The sequence below is a fragment of the Salmo salar genome, unplaced genomic scaffold, assembly GCF_905237065.1.
Source record: "Salmo salar unplaced genomic scaffold, Ssal_v3.1, whole genome shotgun sequence".
In the NCBI taxonomy this organism is placed as follows: domain Eukaryota; kingdom Metazoa; phylum Chordata; class Actinopteri; order Salmoniformes; family Salmonidae; genus Salmo; species Salmo salar.
In genome coordinates this window covers 24,105-37,909 of record NW_025548806.1, presented here as the reverse complement: position 1 = coordinate 37,909, position 13,805 = coordinate 24,105, and the positions used below count along the sequence as shown (strand labels likewise).

The following is a 13,805-nucleotide window of genomic DNA, read 5'->3' as shown; positions in this document are numbered from 1 at the left end:
TTGGTTCTGGAGAAGGGAGAAGAGAGAGGGGGAATAGGTATATTGGTTCTGGAGAAGGGAGAAGAGAGAGGGGGAATAGGTATATTGGTTCTGGAGAAGGGAGAAGGGAAGAGAGAGGGAATAGGTATATTGGTTCTGGAGAAGGGAGAAGAGAGAGGGGGAATAGGTATATTGGTTCTGGAGAAGGAGAAGAGAGAGGGAATATGTCTGAGAATGAAAGAGAGAGGGAATGGTATATTGTTCTGAGAAAAGAGCAAGAGTGAAAGAAGAATGGCTGGAAATGGAAAAGAGAAAGGCGAAAAGTTGAGAAGGAGAAGAGAGGAAAGGTATATGTTCTGGAGGAGGGAGAGAGAGAGGAGGAAAATGTTAAGAATGTTTGTTCATAAAAGAGAGGGAAAGAGGTAAATTATTGGTTCTGGAGAAGGGAGAAAAGAGCGGAGAATAGGTATATTGGTTCTAGAGAGTAGAATAGTTGAACTGGAGAGAAGAGGGAGGTGGTCTGGAGAAAGGAGAGGAGGAATAGGTATATTGGTTCTGGAGAAGGGAGAAGAGAAGAGAGAGGGGAATAGGTATATTGGTTCTGGAGAAGGGAGAAGAGAGAGGGGAATAGGTATATTGGTTCTGGAGACGGGAGAAGAGAGAGGGGAATAGGTATATTGGTTCTGGAGAAGGGAGAAGAGAGAGGGGAATAGGTATATTGGTTCTGGAGAAGGGAGAAGAGGAGAGGGGAATAGGTATATTGGTTCTGGAGAAGGGAGAAGAGAGAGGAGTAGGTATATTGGTTCTGGAGAAGGGAGAAGAGAGAGGGGGAATAGGTATATTGGTTCTGGAGAAGGGAGAAGAGAGAGGGGGAATAGGTATATTGGTTCTGGAGAAGGGAGATTTTAGAGAGAGGGGGAATAGGTATATTGGTTCTGGAGAAGGGAGAAGAGAGGGGGAATAGGTATATTGGTTCTGGAGAAGGGAGAAGAGAGAGGGGGAATAGGTATATTGGTTCTGGAGAAGGGAGAAGAGAGAGGGGAATAGGTATATTGGTTCTGGAGAAGGGAGAAGAGAGAGGGAATAGGTATATTGGTTCTGGAGAAGGGAGAAGAGAGAGGGGGAATAGGTATATTGGTTCTGGAGAAGGGAGAAGAGAGAGAGGGGAATAGGTATATTGGTTCTGGAGAAGGGAGAAGAGAGAGGGGGGGAATAGGTATATTGGTTCTGGAGAAGGGAGAAGAGAGAGGGGGGAATAGGTATATTGGTTCTGGAGAAGGGAGAAGAGAGAGGGGAATAGGTATATTGGTTCTGGAGAAGGAGAAGAGAGAGGGGGAATAGGTATATTGGTTCTGGAGAAGGGAGAAGAGAGAGGGGGAATAGGTATATTGGTTCTGGAGAAGGAGAAGAGAGAGAGGGAATAGGTATATTGGTTCTGGAGAAGGAGAAGAGAGAGGGGAATAGGTATATTGGTTCTGGAGAAGGGGAGAAGAGAGAGGGGGAATAGGTATATTGGTTCTGGAGAAGGAGAAGAGAGAGGGGAATAGGTATATTGGTTCTGGAGAAGGGAGAAGAGAGAGGGGAATAGGTATATTGGTTCTGGAGAAGGAGAAGAGAGAGGGGGGAATAGGTATATTGGTTCTGGAGAAGGGAGAAGAGAGAGGGGGAATAGGTATATTGGTTCTGGAGAAGGGAGAAGAGAGAGGAGGGAATAGGTATATTGGTTCTGGAGAAGGGAGAAGAGAGAGGGGGAATAGGTATATTGGTTCTGGAGAAGGGAGAAGAGAGAGGGGGAATAGGTATATTGGTTCTGGAGAAGGGAGAAGAGAGAGGGGAATAGGTATATTGGTTCTGGAGAAGGGAGAAGAGAGAGGAGGAATAGGTATATTGGTTCTGGAGAAGGGAGAAGAAGAGAGGGGGAATAGGTATATTGGTTCTGGAGAAGGGAGAAGAGAGAGGGGGAATAGGTATATTGGTTCTGGAGAAGGGAGAAGAGAGAGGGGGAATAGGTATATTGGTTCTGGAGAAGGGAGAAGAGAGGGGGAATAGGTATATTGGTTCTGGAGAAGGGAGAAGAGAGAGGGGAATAGGTATATTGGTTCTGGAGAAGGGAGAAGAGAGAGGGGGAATAGGTATATTGGTTCTGGAGAAGGGAGAAGAGAGAGGGGGAATAGGTATATTGGTTCTGGAGAAGGGAGAAGAGAGAGGGGGGAATAGGTATATTGGTTCTGGAGAAGGAGAAGAGAGAGGGGAATAGGTATATTGGTTCTGGAGAAGGGAGAAGAGAGAGGGGGGAATAGGTATATTGGTTCTGGAGAAGGGAGAAGAGAGAGGGGAATAGGTATATTGGTTCTGGAGAAGGGAGAAGAGAGAGGGGGGAATAGGTATATTGGTTCTGGAGAAGGGAGAAGAGAGAGGGGAATAGGTATATTGGTTCTGGAGAAGGAGAAGAGAGAGGGGGAATAGGTATATTGGTTCTGGAGAAGGGAGAAGAGAGAGGGGGGAATAGGTATATTGGTTCTGGAGAAGGAGAAGAGAGAGGGGAATAGGTATATTGGTTCTGGAGAAGGAGAAGAGAGAGGGGAATAGGTATATTGGTTCTGGAGAAGGGAGAAGAGAGAAGGGGGAATAGGTATATTGGTTCTGGAGAAGGGAGAAAGAGAGAGGGGGAATAGGTATATTGGTTCTGGAGAAGGGAGAAGAGAGAGGGGAATAGGTATATTGGTTCTGGAGAAGGAGAAGAGAGAGGGGGAATAGGTATATTGGTTCTGGAGAAGGGAGAAGAGAGAGGCGGAATAGGTATATTGGTTCTGGAGAAGGGAGAAGAGAGAGGGGGAATAGGTATATTGGTTCTGGAGAAGGGAGAAGAGAGAGGGGGAATAGGTATATTGGTTCTGGAGAAGGGGAAGAGAGAGGGGGAATAGGTATATTGGTTCTGGAGAAGGGAGAAGAGAGAGGGGGGAATAGGTATATTGGTTCTGGAGAAGGGAGAAGAGAGAGGGGAATAGGTATATTGGTTCTGGAGAAGGGAGAAGAGAGGGGAATAGGTATATTGGTTCTGGAGAAGGGAGAAGAGAGAGGGGGAATAGGTATATTGGTTCTGGAGAAGGGAGAAGAGAGAGGGGGAATAGGTATATTGGTTCTGGAGAAGGGAGAAGAGAGAAGAGAGATGGGGAATAGGTATATTGGTTCTGGAGAAGGGAGAAGAGAGAGGGGGAATAGGTATATTGGTTCTGGGAGGAGAAGGAGAAGAGAGAGGGGAATAGGTATATTGGTTCTGGAGAAGGGAGAAGAGAGAGAGATGGGAATAGGTATATTGGTTCTGGAGAAGGGAGAAGAGAGGGGGGAATAGGTATATTGGTTCTGAGGAAGGGAGAAGGAGAGAGGGGAATAGGTATATTGGTTCTGTGGAAGGGAGAAGAGAGAGGTGGAGTAGGTATATTGGTTCTGGAGAAGGGAGAAGAGAGAGGTGGAATAGGTATATTGGTTCTGGAGAAGGGAGAAGAGAGAGGGGGAATAGGTATATTGGTTCTGGAGAAGGAGAAGAGAGAGGGGGGAATAGGTATATTGGTTCTGGAGAAGGGAGAAGAGAGAGGGGGAATAGGTATATTGGTTCTGGAGAAGGAGAAGAGAGAGGGGGGAATAGGTATATTGGTTCTGGAGAAGGAGAAGAGAGAGGGGGAATAGGTATATTGGTTCTGGAGAAGGGAGAAGAGAGAGGGGGAATAGGTATATTGGTTCTGGAGAAGGGAGAAGGAAGAGAGGGGGAATAGGTATATTGGTTCTGGAGAAGGAAGAGGGGAATAGGTATATTGGTTCTGGAGATGGGAGAAGAGAGAGGGGGAATAGGTATATTGGTTCTGGAGAAGGAGAAGAGAGAGGGGAATAGGTATATTGGTTCTGGAGAAGGGAGAAGAGAGAGGGGGAATAGGTATATTGGTTCTGGAGAAGGGAGAAGAGAGAGGGGGAATAGGTATATTGGTTCTGGGGAAGGGAGAAGAGAGAGGCGGAATAGGTATATTGGTTCTGGAGAAGGGAGAAGAGAGGGGGAATAGGTATATTGGTTCTGGAGAAGGGAGAAGAGAGAGGGGGAATAGGTATATTGGTTCTGGGGAAGGGAGAAGAGAGAGGGGAATAGGTATATTGGTTCTGGAGAAGGGAGAAGAGAGAGAGGGAATAGGTATATTGGTTCTGGAGAAGGGAGAAGAGAGAGGGGGAATAGGTATATTGGTTCTGGAGAAGGGAGAAGAGAGAGGGGGAATAGGTATATTGGTTCTGGAGAAGGGAGAAGAGAGAGGCGGAATAGGTATATTGGTTCTGGAGAAGGGAGAAGAGAGAGGGGGAATAGGTATATTGGTTCTGGAGAAGGGAGAAGAGAGAGGGGGAATAGGTATATTGGTTCTGGAGAAGGGAGAAGAGAGAGGGGGAATAGGTATATTGGTTCTGGTGTGTATACGGTGTGTATATATAGTCTAGTGAGTGTGTATACGGTGTGTATATATAGTCTAGTGAGTGTGTATGTGGTGTGTATATATAGTCTAGTGAGTGTGTATATATAGTCTAGTGAGTGTGTATACGGTGTGTATATATAGTCTAATGAGTGTGTATACGGTGTGTGTATATAGTCTAGTGAGTGTGTATACGGTGTGTGTATATAGTCTAGTGAGTGTGTATGTGGTGTGTATATATAGTCTAGTGAGTGTGTATATATAGTGTTGTGAGTGTGTATACGGTGTGTATATATAGTCTAGTGAGTTTGTATATATAGTCTAGTGTGTGTGTATATAGTCTAGTGAGTGTGTATACGGTGTGTGTATATAGTCTAGTGAGTGTGTATACGGTGTGTGTATATAGTCTAGTGAGTGTGTATACGGTGTGTGTATGTAGTCTAGTGAGTGTGTATACGGTGTGTATATATAGTCTAGTGAGTGTTTATACGGTGTGTATATATAGTCTAGTGAGTGTGTATACAGTGTGTATATATAGTCTAGTGAGTGTGCATACGGTGTGTGTGTATATAGTCTAGTGAGTGTGTATACGGTGTGTATATATAGTCTAGTGAGTGTGTATACGGTGTGTGTATATAGTCTAGTGAGTGTGCATACGGTGTGCATATATAGTCTAGTGAGTGTGTATACGGTGTGTATATATAGTCTAGTGAGTGTGTATACGGTGTGTATATATAGTCTAGTGAGTATGTGTACGGTGTGTGTGTGTATATATAGTCTAGTGAGTGTGTGTACGGTGTGTGTGTGTATATATAGTCTAGTGAGTGTGTATACGGTGTGTGTGTATATATAGTCTAGTGAGTGTGTTTACGGTGTGTGTGTATATATAGTCTAGTGAGTGTGTATACGGTGTGTGTATATATAGTCTAGTGTATATATAGTCTAGTGAGTGTTTATACGGTGTGTGTATATAGTCTAGTGAGTGTGTGTGCGGTGTGTGTGTGTATATATAGTCTAGTGAGTGTGTATGTGGTGTGTGTGTGTTTATATAGTCTAGTGAGTGTGTATGTGGTGTGTGTGTGTATATATAGTCTAGTGAGTGTGTATACGGTGTGTGTGTATATATAGTCTAGTGAGTGTGTATACGGTGTGTGTATATAGTCTAGTGAGTGTTTATACGGTGTGTGTATATAGTGTAGTGAGCGTGTATGTGGTGTGTGTGTGTATAAATAGTCTAGTGAGTGTGCATAGGGTCAGTGAAAGACAGAGTCAGTGCAGATAGTTTGGGAACCGTTAGTTGACTATTTAGCAGTTTAACTTTTCAGCAGTGTTTTGGTTTTGGGGTAGAAGCTGCCTTGGAGCCTGTTGGTCCGAGAGCTGATGCTCGGGTCTCGTTTGCCGGATGGTAGCAGAGTGAACAGTCTATGGCTTAGGTGGTTGGAGTCTTTGGCAATTATTCACGATTAGATCAGTTCCCAACTTTTGAACAAATCCTACAGATGTAGGATCTTCATTTGAGACAGTTTTTCTGCAGCAACAGGAAATGTGAATTATTATGTGGATTTGGTTAATGGATATTTTTGTAGGGGATTGATACATTTTTCGTTAGGGCAAATCAAGTCTGACATTTCTAAGTGGAAATTACAAACTTTAGAATCCTTTTAAAAACTCCAAAGGTTTGCATTTCCTGCGGTGCACGAAAATTCTCAGTAACAAAAAAGTGATCAAATGAAGATCCTACATCTGTAACTTGAGAGCTGTGTGCTTAACTCAGATATTCATGTAAGTCATGCAGTGAAGTCAATCAAATATTATCTCAAGTTAACCGTGCTGGCAACAAATTAGGATTCAGTCCTTTACTTTTAGTCTACAGCTGACAGCATGAGAAGATGTGGGACAGTTACAGAACGTGTCCTTCAGGGCTTTTCTGACAGAAACGTAGTTTCCATTACGCCGTTGGCTATCCATGTAGGCTATCAGTATAAGTTCACTAAAGATCTCTTGTGGTGGGAGCAGAAAACCTCCCATTATTTTTCTAGCTGTTCTTTCTTTCTTTTGCTCCTGTGCCAGCTTTGGATGTGTGTAAACGAATACTCCCTTTATAGCCATTACTTTACCTTTTGTGTAATGACATCACCCTGCCTGCCTCCAACTCCCTCCCTCATCTCTCTCTCTCTCTCCCTCCCTCCCTCCCTCTCTCATCTCCTCTCTCTCTCCCTCCCACTCTCCTCCCTCCCGCTCTCCTCTCCTCCCTTCATCTCCCTCCCTCCCTCCCTCCCTCCCTCCTCCCTCCCTCCCTCCCTCCCTCCCTCCCTCCCTCCCTCCCTCCCTCCCTCCCTCCCTCCCTCCCTCCTCTCATATCTTCCCCTGTTCCTCCAGATTGACCAGAAGCAGTTTGATAAGATACTGGAGTTGATTGACAGCGGGAAGAAGGAGGGAGCCAAACTGGAGTGTGGGGGCGTGGCCATGGATGACACAGGCCTCTACATCCAGCCCACCGTATTCTCCCATGTCAAGGACCATATGCGCATCGCCAAGGAAGAGGTGAGAGATCCAAATGCTGATCTATGGTCAGTTTTGTGATTTTCTTATCAGATGGTTAAGGTTAGGATTGGGGATGATACATCCGTCCACCACAACGCTGCCTGAAGAAGACTCTAACAGTCGAAACCTGTCCTGATATTCATTATAAACTGGGTGGTTCGAGTCCTGAATGCTGATTGTCAGCCGTGGTACTGTATATCAGACCGTATACCACAGGTATGACAAAATATTAATTTTTACTGCTCTGATTACATTGTTAACCAGTTTATAGTAGCAATAAGGCACCTCGGGGGTTTGTGGTATATGGCCAATATACCACAACTAAGGGCTGTATCCAGGCACTCCGCGTTGCATCGTGTGTAAGAACAGCCCTTAGCCGTGGTATATATACCACACTCCCTCTGGCCTTATTGCTTAAATATACCACAGGCAGATCATTCTGTTCTCTGTATATAATACCTGTAAATAGGAAACTGAACTTTTTCTGCATCGTAATGGCCGCCTACTGTGTCTTTGTTCTGTGATTGGAGGAAGGAAAGCTGATCCTAGATCTGTGATCTGTGTCTACGGGGAACTTCTACCCAGAGCTAGGGGTTTCTGATGTTGGCTTTACAGTGATTTCATTCATAAAAATGAGAACGCCACCACCACTCCAGGCAGTTTTGTTGTATACCACTGCCATCTTCTGGTGGTGTGGTTGAAGTGCAGGTTCAGACAATGGTATATCTATGGTTCAAACAAGGTCATAGTCATGGAGATGGATGGAGGGCGCTTCTTTACATCTGTGGCATAATGGCTTCTGTGACAGCATGGCCAGTGCCATGTAGATCTTTCTCCAATCGAAAGTAGTCAATTTATTCATGTTCTTCTTCTATGAGTCGGTAGACAAACTGAAAGTGTGTACTGCCACCTGGAGTGTGTTTTCTAAACAGGCATAAAGCCAAGGTTGGTGATTTAATGCCACCTGCCATTCATTGGCTGATCCCTCCTGCTGACCTGAATAGAATTCTGCGATCCTTCCTTAACCCATAGAAAGGTCCATCCAGTTGACTACTTTAAAATGGTAAAAGTGCTCAATGGATCTGCCCATGCTAAAACTGGCTTTGTGGTATTAGAGCTGTCTATCCAAGTCTATGGTCATGGTAAAGCAGGATCATATCATAGAAATAGATAGGACTCTAGTGGCCAAAAGCCATTTTAGCATGGGCAGCGCCATTGAGGACTTTCACCATTTTTAAGTAGTCAATTAGGGGGGACTTCCTATGGGTTAAGGAATGATCACATAATTCCATCCAGGTCATCAGGAGGGATCAGTAAATGAATTATAATCGTGAACAAACATTCCATTACTATCGGTGGCAGTAAATTGCCAACCTTGGCTTTATACCTGTTCAAACAACACACTGCAGGTGAAAAGATGGCGCTGACGTTTTACATTCTCCCAACCAATTGTGCTATTTATAGCCTCATTGTTATTCTTATTGTGTTACTTTTTATTATTATTTTTTACTTTAGTCTATTTGGTAAATATTTTCTTAACTATTCTTGAACTGCGCTGTTGGTTGAGGGCTTGTAAGTAAGCATTTCACGGTAAGGTCTACACTTGTTGTATTCAGCGCATGTGACAAAGTTTGATTTGATTTGAAGTATGCAGCCTTTTAGTTTGTTTACCAACTCATCAAATTAGTAGAGGAAGAAAATGTACTACTTAAAAATGGAGATGGCCTCAATGGCACTACCCATGCCCCCACAGACGCCATAATATGGCAGATGCAATGTTACGTCCTCTACATATCTCTATGGATTGTATTCACTAGACACCAAACGGAAGAAAATGGACTGACACAGGGAGGAACCTGAACCTGTCAAATAACAAACGCTTGTTTTTTTATTATTATTAATATGACCCAAGGCTATTCTGATTGGTACTGATTGATCTTACAGACATTTATTTGGACACAACACAACATTGACAGGGTTCAACAGTGAAGTCATTGCATTTTTTTATAAAACATTTTCTTCACATTATTCATCAAATCCAAGTCAATCCAAATTGGGCGTTGAACTGACATCTGTGGCCTGTGAGGCTTTGCTTTATCCTTGTCCTGCTGACCATGGCCTGTTTGAATACATAACAAACATACCTGTCTCTCCTCCTTGAGGTAATCACTGATCCAACAAACTGATAGGTGTAAGCAATTACCAATTACCAGCCATGTCACATCAGGGATTTCTTCAAAGGAGGGCGGTAGGAAAGATGCATTTCAACAGGGCGTGTAATCTTCTCCATGACCCCATCCAGATCTTCGGCCCGGTCCAGTGTATATTCCGCTTCAAGAGCCAGCAGGAGGCCATAGAGAGAGCCAACAGTACGGAGTATGGCTTGGCTTCTGCCGTATTCACACGCAATCTGGACCGGGCTCTCTCTGTGTCTGCCACCCTGGAGACTGGCACCGTCTGGTAGGTTACTGTTTACTCCTGAACAATGGTACCATGGTAGTATCACTACATATGACTACAGCAACAACTATTAGCTACTACTATTCCCATCCTAACCATTCAATACTAGTACTAATATCCAAAATAGTGTAAGGATGAGAACTGGATGCTAGTGATTGATTAGCAATGCCTGACAAGTTCCTATAAATACTGTAGGTTAGTCCCATAGAGATAGATAGAGCACTCATCTCTGTATCTGTCCCATTATAGCGTCTGTGACAGCATGGGCAGCGCCATTGAGGCTATCTTCATTTTAAAGTAGTCCATTTGGTTCTTCCTGATTGGCTGATGACCCAGTTGGACATGACTCCAACGGGGTCACCAGGAGGGATCAGCCAATGAAGTTGGAAGTCCCAACCAGTTGACTACATTAAAATGGTGGAAGCCCTCAATGGCGCTTCCCATGCTAATACAGCCTTTAGGCCACTAGAGTCCTCTATCATTCTCTATGGTTAGTCCTCTTTCCTGCAGAGACTAGTTGAAATAAGGCTCACTACTACTACCACTACTACTACTACTAATAATAATATTAATACTAATAGTAATAATAATATTTCTGCTACCACTACTATTACTAGTGTTACCATTGGCCCAAAGCCAACCACTACTCCTTACTTACTAGTACAAGTACCATTACTACTTTATTATTAATTTACTCCATGTGCTGCTAACTACTACTTTGTACAGTACAACTTCTATTAGCATTTTACCACTGTACTCCCTATTCACTCTGACTCCGTATCCCCTACTTATACCTCTTCATGTGAGAACACAGCTGTAGCTGCACCTTGTGGCCACAAGATAGAGCCAGGTAGATAGGTAGGCATCCCAGACGAAGCTCCTCTGTGTGGCAGTGAAAGGAGGACAAGGAGTGGGAGAGAAGAATGAAGAGATCTGCACTGTAATCTGTACTGTCCTTAAACCAACAGGGTTTCCTGAGTGATCATAGACCTCAGGCTGAACGTTTATGTTACGTTATGGCAGGAGGGTAGGACCATCAGAACATGAGGTTTGGGCTGCATTAGGATTGTACAAATTAAGGTTATGACACTGGATGGGTATGACATGCTATCGCTTCTCTGGTGAATTCTGGGATGGAACTGAAAACAAATACATTACTCTGCTTGTTCTCCTCTCTCTCTCTCTCTCTCTCTCTCTGTCTGTGTCTCTCTCTCGTGCGCTCTTTCTCTTTCTCACTGTCTCTCTCTCTCTGCCTCTCTCTCTCTCTCTCTCAGGGTAAACTGCTATAATGCCCTCCATGCCCAGGCACCATTTGGAGGATACAAAATGTCAGGCAATGGACGAGAGCTGTAAGAGTCACTTCTCTTCAACACTATGTGTTATGAAAGGGTTTACTAGTTTGTTTACCCTAACTTTACACTTTTGCACATTTTTAACACAATGTGAATGATTAGAACAATACAAATTAATTTGTATTTATTAACCTTTGTATTTTGATTCCTCAGGGGTGAATATGCATTGGCAGAGTACTCTGAGGTAAAAGCTGTGACCATCAAACTGACTGAGACGCTGTGAGGGACACAGGAGAGCCCACAAACCACTGCTGGAGCCCAGCCCAGCACTACTCTGTCATCAACTCAGGCTGTGTCCCAACACTCTGAAGCCACTTCCTTTCCTCATCTTCTTATCTCCTTTCCTTTATCACCTTTGGTCATAAAGAGTTTGATTTGTCCGTGTGCTGTGCTCAAATCCTATTCAACGCCTATTTCACCTATCAGTCAAAGTCATAAGGTGAAAAAGCCAAGGAAAGGACGCCATCGAAGGGTGTTGGGACACTGCAGTGGCTTGAAGTGGCTTTCTTTCCTTGGCAAATTAAAGGAGACAAGGAGAGGTGGCCAATCTGGAAGTGAATTGGAACGTAGCCAAACCCTATTAGAGTTTCAGACCCTCCCACAGCTCTATTGTTCCAGGGATGTATTCATAGGAACCAATTGGAAGCAAACGGGATGAAATGGGAGGGACCTACCTGAATTTGTCCAATAGAAATTGCTACGGTTCGCTACACTTTACACTAATGAATACACCCCAGCCCTTTACAATACCACAGCACTTCAGAGCTTCACTAATGCCTGCCAACAGATGTGGTGTACAATTTTGGACCTTCTTTGTTACCAGTCCCATAGTAGAACGTGGGCCGTGTTTTGGCAGAGCACAACATTGTGGAACATTCAGATAAAAATATATTATGTCGAAAAAACATGCCTCTCTGATTTGTAGAATAAGGAATCACCACATCAGCACTAGTCATAGCATTTCTATCTGAAACGTTCCACGTTTGCCTACCCTGAATGCAGCCCGGTTTATGCCTAGGCTAATGTATATCTATGTGGGTCTCATGTACAGAGATGAATATGAGGAATAATTTTATTTTAATTTTTTTAATTTGTTTCTTTTTTTCTTTTTTTTATATGAATGTTCCTCTCTCATTTTGAGGAGCATTTTCTCCCTTTTCAAATGTTGGAATGAATTTTGATTCCCTTTCCAAACGAGGTAATATTTACCTCTATTTATTTATTTTGTAACTTTCTAATGCCCAGAAGAAAGACATGTTTTTAATCCACTACAATAACAATATATCGGTCTAGTACTGTACTAGCAAACCTTAACTGGCATTCTAACACTTTTAAACACTTTACACTGTGTTGCATTTAGATCTGTGTACAATATCTTTCAGAGTTGTATGACTTTACTCATCTATAAGGTCTTGACCAGGGTGGCAACATTTTGCTAACTTTACCAAAATTCCCAGGTTTCACAGAAATACTGGTCGGATTCAGGGATTGCTGGAAAACCTGGGATTTTTCTGAAAGTTAACAGAATTTTGCAGCACTAGTCTTGACTCCTGAGTACTGTTATAACATATTGTTGTGCCTTGGGTGACAATACCCCTGATTTTTGTATGCTTTGTGGTTTTATTGAACTAAATGTAGGAGGTTTTGCAAATGGTTTGATGGAATGTATTTCTTTGCAATACATATGGGGCTGGTTTCCTAAACTAAAACAACATTTCAATGGAGATTCTCATTTGAGATTTGTGTTTAATCCAAGCACTAGGCTTTTAATCTGTGTCTGGGAAACCGGAGTCTAATTCAATAAGGTAATTCATGGGGGTTGTGTCCTATTGCCGTTTTTAATGGTATAACAATGCTACTGAAAACTGCCATTATGTTGAAAATACAAGTCATTTGTACTCCAATAATGTCTCAAATGGGAGGTAAACCATTCCTTGTCGTCACAATATGCACCATATGTGAGATGTTACAATGTATAACAAACCACAAGGAAACAAGTAATTCTGTTCATGTTTCATATGCTAGTCTTTCACTTTTTATATGGATATTTAAATACAAATTTTAAATAAAAGAAAATGGAATGTGTTTGTGATTCGTTTGGATCTTCATGTCATACATATAAGATTGTAACACCTCTTGGAGAAAAGCAGTTTCTTGGAATATGGTTACCAGCAACTGCTAGTTAAAAAGGGCAAGTATTTATTTTTTTTAAATGAAGGATTCTGTCTGTCTATCCATTCTTATTTCCTTTTAGAACACAGATCTCAACCTTGTCATTAAGTAATTGAGTGCGGCTATATCAAATGCCATTACAGTCCAAGGCAAAATATACCACATTTATTGACAGTTCAGAATTATCATCAAGCATACCTAAAATACAGAATGAAATATGTACATTTTCCTAGACAAAGTTATCAAAGCGGCAGTTGCAGCGTAGCCTAGTGGTTAGAGCGTTGGACCAGTAACCGAAAGGAAATTAAACACACAGGCTGAGATCAAGGGTCTTCAACCTTTTCTTGACCAGGGACCCCCTCCCAGGTAAACTGGCAACCCAGGGACCCCCATCATACGTTAGTAAAAACATTTATTTCATGTCTTGTCTTATCATGGGCGGCAGGTAGCCTAGTGGTTAGAGTGTTGGACCAGTAACCGAAAGGTTGCAAGATCAAATCCCTGAGCTGACAAGGTAAAAATCTGTTGTTCTGCCCCTGAACAAGGCAGTTAACCCACTGTTCCTAGGCTGTCATTGAAAATAAGAATTTGTTCTTAACTGACTTGTAAAATAAAAAATAGCAGAAATGCCTTAAACTAGTTTGACTGATAACTCTCTCATTCACTCACACACAGGTTTTGCATGACACTATTGGCTGGCTTTAGGACCACTGCACTGTTGGTTAAGGGCTTGTAAGTAAGCATTTTATGGTAAAGTCTACACTTGTTGTATTCGGCGCATGTGACAAATAAAGTTTGATTTGATTTGCTCCGCAGTATGCATGCCCTGACTTCTGCAGAGGCCATATCA

The 13,805-nt window shown here is 42.9% G+C and overlaps 1 protein-coding gene across 1 annotated transcript; it reads left to right on the top strand.

Annotated features, from left to right (window-relative positions):
• Positions 1-6,806: 6,806 nt before the first annotated feature.
• Positions 6,807-12,868, top strand: LOC106593545 (aldehyde dehydrogenase family 1 member A3; the record flags this gene model as incomplete). Its single annotated transcript, XM_014184883.2, is given in 4 exon segments — positions 6,807-6,971; positions 9,274-9,431; positions 10,706-10,780; positions 10,937-12,868. Coding segments are annotated over 4 exon segments (468 nt in total), but the record flags the coding sequence as incomplete, so codon positions are not given.
• Positions 12,869-13,805: the final 937 nt, after the last annotated feature.